At 42.0% G+C, this 17,933-nt stretch overlaps 1 protein-coding gene across 2 annotated transcripts in view; it reads left to right on the plus strand.

Moving 5' to 3' along the window:
• The window catches only part of RAB3C (RAB3C, member RAS oncogene family), a 269,987-nt gene that overhangs the window by 35,566 nt on the left and 216,488 nt on the right, over nucleotides 1-17,933 (plus strand). For both annotated transcript variants that reach the window (XM_073623073.1, XM_073623065.1), the window contains exon 2: nucleotides 14,034-14,261. In XM_073623073.1, the coding sequence (XP_073479174.1) occupies nucleotides 14,034-14,261 (228 nt within the window). The remainder of the gene's footprint in view (nucleotides 1-14,033; nucleotides 14,262-17,933) is intronic.

Consider the following 17,933-nt stretch of genomic DNA (forward strand, 5'->3'; position numbering starts at 1 on the left):
CAAACATTATTTATTTTTATTTTTCTTGTTGCTGATTATGTAAGTATTTGTTTAAGGCATTCATTTGTGCAATCATATAAATATCACATTTTTATATTATTTTTTCTGTTTTTAGTAAGTGCTCATTAGACAATAGAAGTGGATTTGATTTGCTTACATTCCATGCACATTTTCGCTACACGAATACTAGGGTGTAATGAGTATAATTATGATAATTGTATTCATATAGATATGCTATAGGGCATGAATATAAAATTAAGCGCCCAGCTCACATTAAAGTTCACACTTTGCCCTTGGAAAGCAAGCAGCGGGTGCTGTGTTCTCATACATAGGGCCAGAAAAATAAAAATAAACCAACTCAAATAAAAATTATTAGCGTACATTACAAAGAGAATGCCAACATCATCATGTGTTCAAAAATTACTTTGTTAAAGAAGAACTCCTGTTACACAATGCAGGGCTTTCTCCAATGCCGCGTACACACGAGCGGACTTTCCGGCAGACTTGGTCCGGCAGACCTGGCTCCGTCGGACAATTCGATCGTGTGTGGGCTCCAGTGGACTTTTTTATCCTAAAAGTCAGACGGACCTAGAAATAAAACATGTTTCAAATCTTTCCAACGGACTCGAGTCCGGTCGAAAAGTCTGTTCGTCTGTATGCTAGTCCGATGGACTAAAACCGACGCTAGGGCAGCTATTAGCTACTGGCTATGAACTTCCTTATTTTAGTGCAGTCGTACGTCATCATGTACGAATCCGTCGGACTTTGGTGTGATTGTGTGTAGGCAAGTCCGTTCGTTGGGAAAGTCCGTTGGAAGTCTGCCGAAAGTCCGTCGGATAGTCCGTCGGACCAGTCCGGGCGAAACGTCCGCTCGTGTGTACGCGGCATTACTTTGGAGAGATTTCTCATCATTGTGCTTCAGAAAAGGAAGTGAAGGATAATAAAAATAAAAAAAAAAACTGACAGGTTTTAGCCCTTCCATACACTATCCAAAACTATAAAGAAAGGTTTGGGTTTTCAATATACAATATTTTGAAGTACAGTATATCAAAAACCAGACCAATTTAGTTTAGAATAAATCATTGCATAAGCAAAAGTTACAGCAGAGCTTCGCTCAAAAAAAAAAACCAAAACATTTTGACCCATTGTCCTCTTCTCTTCAGCCGGATTTAAAAAAGTAGACTTTTTTATTCACTTGTTTTATTTAATTTACCCCACCGCCCCACATCCATTGTGGCCTAGACATCAGCCTTGCTCATGGAGCCTCCTGGAACATGTATCACACATCACAGGGGGCATTAAAGTGTACCTGTTGCTTTACCCTACTTTAAAACCATTATTCCCCTGACATCCACCTCAGCTGAGAATTGTGGAAGGTGAAATTTTCCTGAAAGCGGACTGTAGACAGGATTGGCTACTTGGCTGGGCTGACTTGGTTGCAATAGTTGATTAAAATAATCTCACAATAAATATAAAAATACTGGACAGCACTGAAGAACATACTTTTAGAGAGAGACTAGGAACTTTGTATGGTTATACGAGATATACAGCTCGCGATAATAAAGATGGAACCAAATTAATTTTAAAAATATGACACAATAAACATTAATAAGAACTATAAATCTTTTTGGCATAACACAGTATTGATCTTCTGGCTGGTATTTAGAGTTAAAGTGGTTATAAAGTCAAATAAAGATTACTGCCAGCCCCTCTGTTCTACTAAGCTATACTACACTGTGTACATGTTTATATAAAATTGTACCAGTAAATACCTTATTTCAAGTGGAGTTCCACCTGGGAAAAAAAAAATAAAAGTCAGCAGCTAGAAATACTGCAGCTGCTGACTTTTAATATAAGGACACTTACCTGTCCAGGGCGCCCATGATGTCCTCACCCGAAGCCGACCCATCCCTCGGCTCCCGATGCAGGCGCCGACATTCTTACTAGCCTTGCAGCTTCACAGCCTGTTTCCTACTGCGCAATGCGTGAGTCGTGCTGCACAATCTGAATGGTCCCTGCTGTCTTCTGGGACCTGTGTATCTCCCAGAAGACAGCGGGGAGGAAGGAGCAGGGGCCGGACATGGCGTAGTTCGCCGCAGAAATTGCGGCGATCTATGGCCAGAAGTGGGAGCAAATACCTGGATTTGACAGGTATCTGCATCCCCCTCCCCCCTGAAAGGTGCCAAATGTGGCACCGGAGGGGGGGATCCAATCAGTGGACGTTCCATTTCTGGGTGGAACTCCACTTTTAGTTTGTTTCTGGCTGGTCATGTGACCTCCGGCCACTCTCCTCCCCTGATCTAAGGGCTACAGCAGGAGGTCCTGTCAGTCGGGAGGTCACATGACCACTGTGCTATCCGCTCTGCCCCACCCACTGCAGCCCTTAGATCGGGGGAGGAGAGCGGCCGTAGGTCCTATGACAGATCAGAAACAAACTGAAATAAGGTATTCACAGGCACAATTGTATACAAACATGTACAAAGGGTAGTATAGCTTAGTAGAACAGAGGGGCTGGCAGTAATCTTTTTAACTTTACTGCTAACTACTGATAGCGGCAGGAGGGGAGGGGTGGGGAAGAGATCACCTCACACACACAGGAGCTGACAGGCAGGGGGGAGGGGAAGGGGGAGAAGAAGGAGAGCAGCAGGATGATGGAGGCATGTAAGCTGACCACAGTAGTATGGATCAGCAGCCATGATTACCGTGGTCAACACACTAAGGGGGACACAGGAACAGGCAGGATCAACCAGGTTTTTCACATCATAGAGAGGGACAGAGTGGACAGCACAAGCACTGTGCTGTTTAACCTGCTATAATCTTTTTTTTTTTTTTTTTTTTTTAGGGTTACAACTTCTTTAAACCTCAGCAGCCTTTAGAATAAGACCCCTTTCACACTGGGATGGTTTGCAGGCGCTATTGCGCTAATAATAGCGCCTGCAAACCGACCCGAAACAGCCGCTGCTGTCTCTCCAGTCTTTCACACTGGAGTGGTGCGCTAGTCCTGCTAGCAGCATCTTTGGAGCAGTGAAGAAGGAGCGCTGTGTATACTGCTCCTTCACTGCTCCTGCCCATTGAAATCAATGGGGCAGCGAAGCTGTACTGCCGGCAAAGGCTTTTCGGTGGTTTTTAACCCTTTCTCAGCCGCTAGCGAGGGGGTAAAACCTCCCCGCTAGTGGCCGAATACCGACGACGACGCCCCCTCCCCAATGTGAAAGGGTTCTTAGCGAACTCTCCACGTAAAAAATGATGCTAGCAAGTACAAATACTTTACCTGCTGACTTTTAATATAAGGACACTTACCTGCCCCTGGATCCAATGCTGTCCTCATCCGAGCCGATTCTTCAATTGGCTTCAGGTCCAGGCACCAGCATCTTGACTAAGGGAAACCAGCAGTGAAGCCGTGCAACCTTGCAGCCAGTTTCCAAGTGCACATGCGCGAGATGCACTGTGCTTTGTGAATGGTGAATGAATAGTTTTCTGGGACCTGTGATGTGTCCCAGAAGGCTGCGGGGGAAGAAGGGGGGTTGAACTTCCACTCAGATCACCAGAAGTGGGGGGCAGATATCTGTCAAAATCAAGTATCTGCCCTCTGGGAATCTAAAACTCACAAATAAAGCTGTGACAATAAATTAAAAAAAGGGAAGAGATGGTGGGAACTTACTGGGAGACTGCAGGAAGCTCAAGACCATGAATCCGCACCAGTTCCATTATTATATACGATCACAATTTACTCATCTGGCCAGTAAAGTCTCCCTCTGCATATTTACTTGTAGTGCACTTGTGCCCAGACTATAGACAATTAATTATTTACATATTCTTAAGAAGCAGTAAAAAGACTTTTAAACAAACCATCCCTAAACTCTCTAGCTGCTAATAATGTGGAGTTATTTGTTCTCAGAAATCCTCCAAGATCGGGGGGCGTGGCCAAGGCAGGCATGTGAGAGGACGCATCTCCCACAGCTCCCAGCAGTGATCCGGTAACCGATCCTCCCCCAGCCCACTTACCGACTTTATTTTGCCCTATGCAGCACGGGCACGATCCTGAGACCCCAGGGGATCATCCGCCGGCACTCTGCACTAGAGGAAAGTTCCGAAAAGGACAGATTGAGATGACGGGCCTGGAGATCCAAGATGGCGCCGCGGCGTCTTCAGCGAAACACACACCACGCGGACAGGACAGGCAGAAGGACTCTTGGCCTAAAGCAAGTAAGACACCTAAAACCACTGGTAAAGACGCCCCCAGAGACATGATTTATTATGCTCAGAAAATGGCTGGGGCATTGGGAACAGAGCAATCATCTAGCCAGGCTGGGACACATGCTATGCAGGCAGACATCACACAGGCTCCCTGGGGAGAGGATGAGGGGGAGCAGTCGGCCCTTGAATCTGGGGAACCACAAAGCTCAGCGGACCCGGACGCCACGCAGCCTACTCTAGCTGACATACTCAGAGCTGTGAACAACTGCACAGCTTCAGTTAACACTTTGAAGGAGCAGTTTGGGGGTCTGAGAGAAGATGTGTCATTACTAAGGCAAGACATGCAAAAGATACGTGAACGCACCACGGCTGTGGAAAGCAGAGTCAGTGACATGGAAGACCAGCTACCACCTTTGACACAGGATACCAGAACAGCACTGCAATTAGCCAGGGATGCATGCGATCATGCAGAGGATTTGGAAAATCGCTTAAGGCGAAACAATGTCCGCATAGTGGGGTTGCCTGAGAAAGTGGAGGGCAGGGACCCCACCACCTATGTTGAAAACTGGCTAATGGAACTTTTTGGGAAAAATGCATTCTCCCCATTGTTTGCGGTGGAACGTGCCCACAGAGTGCCCTCACGCCCTCCTCCACCAGGGGGCCCTCCAAGATCCATTCTTGCAAGAATTTTACATTACAAGGATAGAGAAGCAGTGTTGAGACATGCTCGTGAGAAGGCAAATGTCCTCCACAATGGTGTTCGGGTGTCTTTCTATCCGGACTTTTCGGCAGAAGTCCAGAGGCGCAGAGCTAAATTCACAGACGTGAAACGCAGACTGCGACTTCTGCAACTCCCATACGCCATGTTATATCCGGCGAAGCTTCGGATTGTGGTGAGAGGCCAAGCACAATTCTTTGAATCTGCTAAGGATGCCTCAGTCTGGTTGGATAGAAATGAGCAGGCATTGAAACGGCAGGCTCCACAAGAAGAAGATTGACAAGACTAAATCGGACACTTGCAGAAGACTGGGAAACTAGAAACAGTCGTTTTTTTTCCCTTTTTTCTAGATGGGCAACCAGAGCATACCTCATTCTCTATTTCCAGTGTTGTCAGATGTTTCTTGGCTGGGGGACTGAATATTCCTAAGCAGTGCAATGAGAGCGAATTGGATTAAAAGTCGAACCTACAAATGATTGTTTCCAGTAAAAAAGAGCGATGTACTGTCGCATGCGTTGCTAAAGTTGCCATGTTGGCAGAATGTGCAGTTTATAGCACAAGAAAGTTTTCCTTTTCATCACCCCCAATTGAAGCGGGGAAAGTTTTAGCAATAAGAGTTACAAGTAGAGAGAAGAATATCTCAACAGGACACGAATACATCAACCTTACGTCAAACCTAGCAGAACCTCGCTACAGAAGTGGATACCCAAAGTACCGGTCAACACTACTTACCTACCAGCGGACATGGCGGACATCCCATTAGTATCCTGGAACGTTAGGGGATTACATTCCCCGCTGAAGCGCACCATGATTCGCATGTGCCTGAAGAAGTACATTCCCGGAATTCTTTGCTACCAAGAAACCCACTTGACTGCGGACACTGTGAGCTTCCTGAGATACTCCTGGGTGGGAAAGGCCTATCACTCCACGCACACCTCCTATTCCAGGGGGGTGAGCGTGTTGATCCATGGTAACCTGGACTTTGAAGAAATTGCACATGAAATTGATAGTGAAGGTCGATATGTTTTTCTTCATTGCAGGTTGGGCACATTGACTTGTGTGCTGGCGGTAGTATATATTCCCCCCCCCCTTCACGGCGGCGGTGCTTAGGTCCCTGCTGACATTTATAGATGGCAGGCCTGACGCACCGCTGTTGGTGACGGGGGACTTTAACTGCTGCTTAAATCCAGTGGAAGATAGACACCCAGGACCCGGAGCCTCTGCCCTCTCCAGGGTTACCCCCCTGGCGCGGTTGTTGCAAGAGGTGGGCTGGGTGGATGTCTGGAGACATAGGAACCCAGGAGTGAGACAATTTACATGCTTTTCCAAAACCCATGGTTGTTTATCTAGAATTGACCTGGGTGTGTGCAGCTTAAACATGCTCCCGTTTGTTTCTGATATGATACATAGGCCCCGCAGTGTATCCGACCATTCACCAGTGGTTATACGGCTTATAATTGCCCCAATAGCTACACTACCTAAAGCCCCTTGGAAGTTCAATGCTTTTTGGTTGAAACTGTTCCGCTCACATGAGGGGATAGTTGGGAGCATGTGTGAGTTTTTCCGCACCCAGGATCCAAATGAATCGATAATTGGGCAATGGGATGCCTTCAAGGCATATTTGAGGGGTGTGTTAATAGCTGAAATGAATAAGGTTAAACAGGAATCTTCCGCACTTAAAAATGAACTTGAAACCAAAGTACAGGAGATGGAACAGTTATATGTCACGGATCCTTCTGATTCGACCAGGGAGGCATGGCAGGCGGCTCTCTCTGCATACCGACAGCTGCTATCCTCCTCGGCCGATAAGAAGAGATTCTTTGCTAAGCAGGCGTTTTTTGAGGAGGGCGAGAAAACAGGCCGCATACTAGCGAGAATCGCAAATTCGTACCAGAAGTCCCCAATTATAGGTGCTATCAGGACTAAAGCGGGTAACATAGTTAACACACCTGAGAAAGTGATGCAGGAACTAAACACTTTTTATGAAGATTTGTATAAGCCGGGTACATCTTATACATCTGAGGAGTTAGAACAATACTTAGAACAGATAGATTTCCCTAGATTAAACAAAGATCAGAGAGGGCTCCTGGAGAATCCTCTTACAGTGGAAGAACTACAGGATGCGGTTGGATCTTTTCCTAACTGCAAAGCGCCCGGGGAAGACGGAATCCCCATAGAAATATACAAACAGTATCCTACTGAATTATTGCCCCAGTTGCTTAAATTCTTTAATAGAGCCCGGGAGGAAGGCCGTCTACCAGCATCAATGTCAAAGGCCAATATTGTTTTGCTGCTCAAGCCTGGTAAGGATCCAGTAGATCCTGGGGCGTATCGCCCGATTTCTCTGCTACAGAGTGACGTGAAAATATTAGCGAAAGCTCTGGCCATTAGACTAAATGGAGTTATTACTTCGATTGTCCATGGAGACCAAGTTGGTTTTATGCCCAACAAATCGACGGCAGTCAATTTGAGAAGGCTATTCCTTAACATGCAATCCAAAGCAGACAATATGGGTTCCAGGGCCTTGCTGTCATTGGATGCCACTAAGGCATTTGACAGCATAGACTGGAATTATCTGTGGTCGGTCTTGCAGAGTTTCGGATTCGGCCCCCGGTATGTCTCTTGGGTTAGGCTCCTTTATAGCCAGCCGGAGGCCGCTGTGAGGGTTGCAGGCTACCTATCCCCAAGTTTTGTGTTGAGGAGGGGTACAAGGCAGGGATGCCCCCTGTCTCCCCTCCTCTTTGCACTGGCTATTGAGCCTTTGGCGATCGGGATCAGGGCAAATCTGGGCATTACGGGCTTCTGCTACGGTGACATGCAGGAAAAAATTATGTTGTATGCTGATGATACCATGCTCCTACTCGGTGACACTGGCCCCTCCCTTCAAGAGGCCATGTCGACCATATCTAAATTTGGGAAGTTCTCTGGCCTTCACATAAATTGGTCGAAGTCTGCCCTTCTCTTATTGGATGGAGATGATTCACAGGAGGTCTGCGCCACTTGCCCCATCCCGATTGCCACTACTTTCAAATATTTGGGGATTCAAATTACGTCCCAGCCCCGAGACTTTATACATCTAAATATATTTCCACTCCTACAGCGTTTTAGAGACAAAATTAAGACATGGAACTCTCTTTTAATGTCAGTAGCAGGTAGAGTAAATTTAGTGAAAATGATTCTTATGCCCCAGTTACTTTATTTTCTACACAATACCCCTATGGTTATTCCCTTAAAAATATTTCATATAGTCAATGCCATTTTCCGAACCCTTATTTGGAAAAATGGTCCCGCCCGGATCAAATTGGAACACCTACAGAGACCCAAGGACTGCGGTGGATTGGCATTGCCCAATCCATGGCTGTACTACCTGGCCTCCCAACTGCAGCATCTGATTGGTACATTTGTCCCGTCACACAACTCATCCCACAGGCTAATGATCCATACAGTAGGTAAGGGACCGATACACATGGCTTTAGAGGCGTTGGCCTTCACTAAACCACATAAAAAATACCCAACGTTTAGCCTAATTCAAAAGGTGTGGAATAAGTCCAAATATCTCCAAAACGTAGATGGATATACGGAATATAGTCCCATTTGGCACAATGACACATATGGGGAACTAGCTAAATTACAATGCGGAACTCGTTGGAAGCAGTTTGGAATCACTCATATCAAGCATATATTCAGGGAAGGTGTGTTGCGAACATTTGCTGATCTAAAAGAAGCGTATAACCTGCCAGCATCAATGTTATTCTATTATATGCAACTTAGACACGCAGTACAGACACAGGGCCGCTCCTCGGAGTGGCACTTGTCCCCGACCCCGGTTTTCAACCTTCTGGAGGATGCTGGCTCATCTAAAGGATTTATCTCTCAATGCTATGCCATCCTGTTGCAATCCGTGATGAGACGTCATCCCTTGAGGGTGAGAGAGAGGTGGGAGGCAGAGGTGGGGCAGCTAGAAGAGGATCAGTGGGAGGAGATCTTTCAGGCAGTGAACCAATGTTCACTTAATGTGTCACAAAAACTCACCCAATTATATATTCTATTGAGAACATATTATACTCCGCACAGATTACATCTAATGAACAGGCTGACGGAACCAACATGTACTAGGTGTAAACGGGAACATGGAGATCTGATTCATATGCTGTGGAGATGCCCCAAGTTGCATACGTACTGGGCAGGAGTGGTTCAAACTATTAACTCAATCTTTAATGTGGGTCTTCCACAGGACCCTAGAGCGTGTCTCTTGGGTGCTCTGGAGGAATACGAATGGGAAGGTCACAACAGAGAAGCTGTGCATAGAGTACTTTTTCAGGCCAGAAGACTGATTATGACTCACTGGAAGTCCGATAGGTCACCGACTGTTAAGGAGTGGACTGAAAGTATTAACACAACTCTAAAAATGGAAAAGTTGATTTACCAACATAGAGGTAGCATGCCAAAATTTGAAAAAATATGGGGTCCATGGTTAGATGTACCGGGATTGGCACCTATGGAACTGGTATATGACAGGTTGTTAGGTATTAATGCCGGGTGAGACCTGGATAGAGATTGACTGTGATTAGAATAACCTTTTAACAATGTTATATGGAGATTGTTACTCTACTATTGGATTATGTGTAGCACAAGAGGTGATGTGTAAACCTGGCTACAATGCTTGTAATGCTTTCCCTGCAAATTTAATAAAACCTTGTTGGATAAAAAAAAAAAAAAAAAAAAGAAATCCTCCAAGATCACAACAAAGACTCTAAAGTCCGGTTTCAGGGCCCATTCACACCAGAACGCAGTACAGGACAGGTGTGTTCTGTGCACATTTCCCACACCACAGGTGAATGCGATGCCCTCATGAGATGCCTGTGGTTGCCAATTAATTGTTAATAGCACCCAAAAATCTCACAAACACAGCTTGTTTACGGCAACCAAATAGCATGGTACCACAGTACTGTGCAGTTTGGTGTGATCTGAAAAAGTAGTGCTTGCGCTACTTTTTCATGTTACAGTGCATTTTACGGCCTCTTCAAATTAATGGGCTGTCCAAACCGGGCTGCATGGGAATGCGTGTGTTCCGGTGTGAACTGACCCTTAACCTGGGCATACATTATACAATTTTCTTTTTTAATTTCCTTTAGATTTACCTTCAGATATGTAGTGCAAGGGCTTACCTGATTGCATACACATTAAAAGTGTTTAGGTTTGATCTCATATTATGTGGTTTTGGTAAATCTAAAGGAAAAATGTATAAGAACATGGTATAATGTATGGTGAGCCGTCAGTTTCTTAGAAACATCTGACAGTTATTTATATTAGAGAGATGGCAGGCTGCCAAGATTTGGCTCTTATTTTTAAAAAAGCTGAGGTTTCAATGCCTGCTTTGTGAACTTTGAAAATTAATTTCTCCATGACGCTTATAGGTACAGAAGTGAATGAGGGCTTGTTTTAACGTGCTTTTACTGACTGTTCAGAATATGTAAATAACTTGGTGTACATAATCTGGTTACAAGTTTACTTTAAGGTTAATAAATCAACCTAATACTTTATCAGCCAAGGTTCCCTTTCATTATACCTCAAGGGGCCTTTCATTCTGTGTTTGGTTTCCTACATAAAACCAATAAATAAGCATGTTTCTATACTGTATATTCCTTGTTGAATCCTTGCCTTACATTGATTCTCATTGCCAGGAAAAAAACACATTTTAAGATTGTGCATTTTACTTTTAAATACCTTTATGAGTCAATGCATTTATGCATTATTCTGTTCAGGCCCAGAATGATAAACTGGCTGAGCTAGCAGAAATGGCTGATATGTCTGAAAATATCTGGAGGACATGGTACAAGTTCCTGTGGACTGCCAAAAATTACCAATTTTTTTTTTTTAAACGGGATCTCCACTAAGTACTGTTTGTATCAAATTTGAAAACAATGGGGGACATTTATCAAAACTGAAGCAGATAGAATCTGGAGCAGTTGTGCATGGTAACCAAGCATGTTGTTCAGTTAAGCTTTGAAAACAAAAGCTAGAAGCTGATAGGTTGCCATGCACAGCTGCTCCAGATTCTGTGTGTTCCAATTCCGCTCATTGTGTTACAGCACAGTAGTTGAAAGAAAAACTGCAACCATTTTCATGAAATCTTACATTTTGGGGGTCCCTATGTCTCTATCAGTCAAAAACACATGAGCATTGCTTGACAGTCCTTTAATGCTCTGGGTAATGTTGTTCTGAGCTCCAGAGAACTGGTGTTTTTTGAAATACCGTAAACCTAGCAGGATTTTAGATTTGCCTTGAGCTGTACAGGCTGCAGTCTTTGGGGTTGATTTACTAAAGGCATAGACTGTGCACTTTGTAAAGTGCACTTGCGCCAGAGCTTAGTAAATGAGCAGAAACTCTGTTGACTTCCATCATCCAATCATTCACGTGCAAGCAAAAATTTCGTTTTTTTTATTTTCCTTGCATGTGATTGGGTATTCTTTGCAAAGTGAAGCTCTGCCTCATTTACTGAGCTCTGGAGCAACTGCACTTGCAGAGTACAACTGCACTTTACAAAGTGCACAGTCTGTTTGGGTTTAGTAAATAAACCCCTTTGTGTCTCCTCAGGTACACCTACAGTCTGGTCCATAAATATTGGGACATCAACACATTTCTAATCTTTTTGGCTCTATACACCACCACAATGGATTTGAAATGAAACAAACAAGATGTGCTTTAACTGCAGACTTTCAGCTTTAATTTGAGGGTATTTACATCTAAATCAGGTTAACGGTGTAGGAATTACAACAGTTTGTATATGTGCCTCCCACTTTTTAAGGGACCAAAAGTAATGGGACAGATTAACAATCAAACTTTCACTTTTTAATACTTGGTTGCAAATCCTTTGCAGTCAATTACAGCCTGAAGTCTGGAATGCATAGACATCACCAGATGCTGGGTTTCATCCCCGATGATGCTCTGCCAGGCCTCTACTGCAACTGTCTTCAGTTCCTGCTTGTTCTTGGGGCATTTTCCCTTCAGTTTTGTCTTCAACAAGTGAAATGGATGCTCAATCGGATTCAGGTCAGGTGATTGACTTGGCCATTGCATAACATTCCACTTCTTTCCCTTAAAAAACTCTTTGGTTGCTTTCGCAGTATGCTTCATTGTCATTGTCTATCTGCACTGTGAAGTGCCGTCCAATGAGTTCTGAATATTACAAAAAAATGAAGTTTTATTACTCAGTTAACCTTATTGTTAGTGTATTTTAGATGTGGCCCAAGCCAATTCTTCTTCTTCCATTGTGGCCCAGGAAGGTCAAAAGTTTGGACACCCCTGGTCTACATTTTCTTTCATGATAATGTTGAAGTTGAAGTTCTAACCATATATAAGATACAGGGGTTTATAATTGGGTAAGGGGATGGATTCAGATGAAATTATATAAGAGACAGATATATACTAAAGGATAGGAACAAGAAGAACCAACATAAGACACCACATCCCATATAAATAAATAATGAAAAAAGAAGGGGACTGTTAGGCAATAAAGCCTAGGGACTTTTGAGGTGTTGGTATTGATAGTAGGTATTTAGACCACATTAAAGTAAAAAAGAAATTTTTATTACAAATAGATTAAAAAGAGCCTAATCAAGGCCACATATAGTACAATCTTTTTTCAAAAATATATATAAAAATGTAACAACAATTTTATATTCCAGATACCACTATTTTGTTCTCTACATGTTTTGCTCTATGGAGCTTCCTCAGGAGATTAGATGGTACCGTTATAACTGTAATTTACATAAAGAAGAAATTCATCAGTAGAATACAAGATCATAGAATCCACGAATTATTGAAAATGAAGAAAATTAACAAATTTAATTGAAAATCTAATTTTTTATATATACGTTTTTAAAATATATATATTTTTAATAGGTCTATATTTATACAATGCAGATAATGCAGTACAAAAATATATATATACATGTAAATAAACACAAAAAAAAACAAAAAAAAAAACAAAAAAAAAAAAAAACCTTACCTAAAGTAAAAACTCTGTGACAAAATCTTTCTATCAATTATAAGATGAAGCTGAAGATCACCAGGCAATAAGAGAAAATTCATCCATGAAAAAGCCCGCTCTCACTAGGTTTCTGAATCCCCCAGAAATAACTTGCAGAGGTAATACTGTTTAGGTTGGATTATTAGAATGTCCTAGTTTGAAACACAGGACAAAAAATAATTATAATAATAATTGTAATTGTATAGAGTATTTATATAGAATTTCTATATAAGACTCTGATTGGTTGTTTGCAAAAACAAAAATATATATATTTAAATATTCAGTTAAATTCTTTGCAGTCAATTACAGCCTGAAGTCTGGAATGCATAGACATCACCAGATGCTGGGTTTCATCCCCGATGATGCTCTGCCAGGCCTCTACTGCAACTGTCTTCAGTTCCTGCTTGTTCTTGGGGCATTTTCCCTTCAGTTTTGTCTTCAACAAGTGAAATGGATGCTCAATCGGATTCAGGTCAGGTGATTGACTTGGCCATTGCATAACATTCCACTTCTTTCCCTTAAAAAACTCTTTGGTTGCTTTCGCAGTATGCTTCATTGTCATTGTCTATCTGCACTGTGAAGTGCCGTCCAATGAGTTCTGAATATTACAAAAAAATGAAGTTTTATTACTCAGTTAACCTTATTGTTAGTGTATTTTAGATGTGGCCCAAGCCAATTCTTCTTCTTCCATTGTGGCCCAGGAAGGTCAAAAGTTTGGACACCCCTGGTCTACATTTTCTTTCATGATAATGTTGAAGTTGAAGTTCTAACCATATATAAGATACAGGGGTTTATAATTGGGTAAGGGGATGGATTCAGATGAAATTATATAAGAGACAGATGCAGTGTGATTGTTGGGGGGGGGGTGGGGTTGGTTGGACAATGGTATAATGCATGTGATGCACTGGGTCCAGGATCAACAAACACCCGGATCCTCAACCAATACCTCCTTTATTGATATCAGTGACAAAGTTTTAAACACATGTATGAAGACAATGGTAATGTTTGTGTCCATAGATGTCCAATGATCAGTATAAAATAGAAGACTACAGCTAATTTACATGTCTATGTTTCTGCCTCTTCCAGATGGCCTCTGTACAGGATGCCAGATATGGACAGAAAGAGTCTTCCGATCAGAACTTTGATTACATGTTCAAGCTGCTCATTATTGGAAACAGCAGCGTCGGCAAAACATCATTCTTGTTTCGCTATGCCGATGACTCCTTCACATCTGCATTCGTGAGCACGGTTGGAATTGATTTCAAGGTTAAGACAGTCTTCAAAAATGAAAAAAGAATTAAACTGCAAATCTGGGTGAGTTATTGGATTTATCTTCTATAAAATGTTGCTTGGTTTATCTACCATTTGTTACGAGGACACAAAAACTCATCACAGAGAGCACATAAACATGAATGTTCTGTGTTAAACAAATCGGCGACATCCATAAATCATCTTCTCAGATTAGACCCAATAGTGTCTTTCAATAAGAATAAATAATGCATGTGGCTATTGCTCATATTTCATCAGGTAATGCAAGTCTCATAAAGCGTAGGGATGATAAGAATAACAATTACTACTGAGGACACTCAGACAGATAGATTTTGCTAAACAACAAATAGCCATAAAGATGTTCAGCTATTTCAGTGTCTGAATTATAAATTGCATGGCTAGTTGTGATGTCTGAATTTATGGAAAGTCGCTGTACATTACAGTGGCTTGGAGGAGGGATTTCAATGTCATAGCACTCTGATTCACGTCCTAAATGTCTTACTAAAATAACTGTTGCATATGAAATGAGAATGAAGGTGGACCTGTCTCCTGTGGTGAGCTAGCCATAGATGTAGGATGGCAGTCACCCCATCCATTTTTTATTGGAAGAGCTGATGATTCCATATCTATCTCACTTGTAGACGTACACCATTCATCCCTTCCCAGAGGTGATGACCATTCAGGGTGGGAAACTACATGGAGTCAGGAACATCCTTCTTCCTCTTGCCCCCTTCCTTGTCCATAAACATATATTCTCAGCCAAGACAAGTATATATGTTTATGAAGAACTGTGCAACACTCCACAGGAAGTTCAGTCTTAGGACTGTTGGATAATGCTTACATGTCTGAGTGACCTCTAAAATCTGTGTACTCTTATTATTTAAAGTAGTGGAGAGTGCACAAGATGATGGTATCCTATCAGTTACTATCAATCCAATTTACTGTTATAAAGGTTAATTTGAGGTATTGAGTAAAATCAATCAGTGCACTGGGAATGCTATGTAGAGAACATCGCAACTGTACAGTCAGAGAGTCCCACAATGGAAGGTGCCTCCAGTAAAGAACAATTGTAATACTCACCACTCCTGCTGCCTTTACTACCTGTCACTGCTTTTTTTGCATTTGCACCATGGCCCCATTTACTTGAATGAGACACATTTTAATCTGTTGTACTGTATATGTATACTGTAAGCTACACTTAATTTTGTATGACTGTGAAATGAAATACTTGTCTGATACCGGTGCATTGCTCAATATGCTTAATAAAAAATGTATTAAAACAGAATGGCTCACATTTAGCAGTGGTACTGCCAGGCAAATGCAACCTTTTGTATAAAATTTTCCATGCCACACTGCAACTGCTGCAATATGTACTAATGTGGCCACTGACCATGTTAACTTGGAAGTCAGGGAGGTGGTAAAACCCCAGCTAAACCACCGATTTTTAACACCATCTGTCTGCTTGAGTAAACAAAGCCTTAGTTTGAGACAGATCACCCTTTGCACAATGCTTTCTGTTGAAACTGCTGCCTCCCATTGTATGATCTTGTGCTGTGTATGGTCACGGTTGTAGTGGGATCAGTCACACAATGGAATTTTGAACCAAAAACCACTTTAGAGTACTTCTGAGTATAACCCAATCCAGTATTTTTATTATTGGACATTTTTCTCTAGTCTGTTTTCATGAATGAAAAGTATTTTTCCAATTCACTAAAGGTTTTAATGTATCATTCAGCTCAATTTGCAACGTGCACTTTATAGTATTGATTTTGGTGGTATTTTCTATGTAAAAGTTATTTCTTTAAAAAATGATCCTTGTTAATTATCCCTAGCTGTGTTTGCTGTAAATCTAAACATAAGGTTCTGTGTGGTGTCTATAATTGAAAAACACTAAACGCGCACAGAATCATTTATAAAAGAGATGTGTGGGATTACAAAATACAAACACACATACCTCCATGCTGCAGCAATGGTTTGATGCTGTAATTGTGCTGCCCCCCCTCTACATTGTAAAGTGCTGCATAAACTGTTGGCGCGATATAAATCATGAATAATAATAATAATGCTGCAGCTGTGCGATCACTCGTGATCACATGATTGTTGATTGATCAGTTCTTGGTCTGCTCTGAGCAGAGAGAGTGTCAATCACGACCCTGTGCTCTGCCCCTCTAGTGTTCACTAGAGAGCCGGGCTAGGAAGGTGGCGGGAGCGGCTGGCTCATGCTGTCAGCAGCGCACTGAGAGGCAAAGCCAGCCGCTATGCAAGCATCTGGGTGGATCCCGACAATATGGTCAGGATCCTTCCAGACCCTTACCCGGCTCTGTGACTGAATGGATACAGACTATAACCTGTCGGGTGTAAGAAAATGTCTCTCACTTTCTATCCTGATGATCCATTGTCAGTTGTTACCACAGCTGGATGTAAAGGGGAATATCTGTCTACAACACTCTAACTAAAACAAAGAAAGTATTAAGGCCCCATTTACACTTTGCATAGTGGGAACTTGCATTCCTGCTTGCGGTTTTATGTGGAAGATTTTCACATATTTCTGTGTGTGACGCATAGGGCAGCCCATTCACTTAAATGTGCTACTCTATGCGCGCTTATCACCCAAAAGAAGCTCTTTCTCCTTTTTGAGCGACAAGCTTCATGTCATTTTTAATGGCACATTTTGCTGTGATTGCAGCACAATTCTGTTGCAGCAAAATCTCACCACACTTGGAGTGCCATTTAGAAGGAATGGCACCCAAATGCGCATCATGCGTTTTGCAGGGATTCTGTCCGCAAATCCAAATCGCCAAGTGTGAATAAAACCTGAGGTACACTGTTGCATATTATTGCACGCATTCTGATGTGCTAAAACCCTTGTATCATGGTTCACCATAATAAAGACGGAATCTATTCCCATCTCTGTGCTGCAGTGCAGCTCATTTTTTAAAACACATGTCTTGTTTTTCTGCATTTTAGTGTGTTGAGAGGCCCATAGAAGTTAATGCAATGCGTCAAAAATCAGATAACATGCATTTTGATACGTGCCTTGTTAATTGGCTGTAAATGGCAGTTAACCCTATTCACTCCAAGTTCTAAATTTAGAAATATACTAAAAATGCTGGTAACAAGTCAATGCAAAAAGGTTGATGCATGACAACACAACTACCTAACACTACAAAAAACACACTTCTACACACACACACACACAAATAGGGGCTAATTTACTAAAGGCAAATAGACTGTGCACTTTGCAAAGTGAAAATAGAAAAAAAAAAGCGCTACCAGGTGTAACCAAAAGAAAAAAGTGTTTAAATACAGTGGATGATAACAAAACTAACAAATACAAACAAATACAGCTGCTACTCCCTGTAGTGTCACCACATACCAATAAGTGTCAAAATAGAAATATGGGATGGTGCTGTATCTGATGACGTAAGTCAAATATATATATGTATAGTGCTAACAAAAGTAAAAACATAATTAATTCTTGATTGTGAAAAACAACAAGATATAAGAAACAAATGTGCAAACATAAATATCAAATAATATACAAAATCCACATATGATGCATAAAGGTCCAGTAGTAATAAGATAAAAAATTATAAACAATATTAGTGTGATAAATCCAAGTCCAGTGCAAAGATGGTGGTAAGCCCAAAAAAAAGTCTCTATCAATATATAATATGATCCAATAAAACTCAAATGGTGATTCAAACAGTGCTGATT

Source organism: Aquarana catesbeiana, linkage group LG01, assembly GCF_042186555.1.
Source record: "Aquarana catesbeiana isolate 2022-GZ linkage group LG01, ASM4218655v1, whole genome shotgun sequence".
Lineage (NCBI taxonomy): Eukaryota > Metazoa > Chordata > Amphibia > Anura > Ranidae > Aquarana > Aquarana catesbeiana.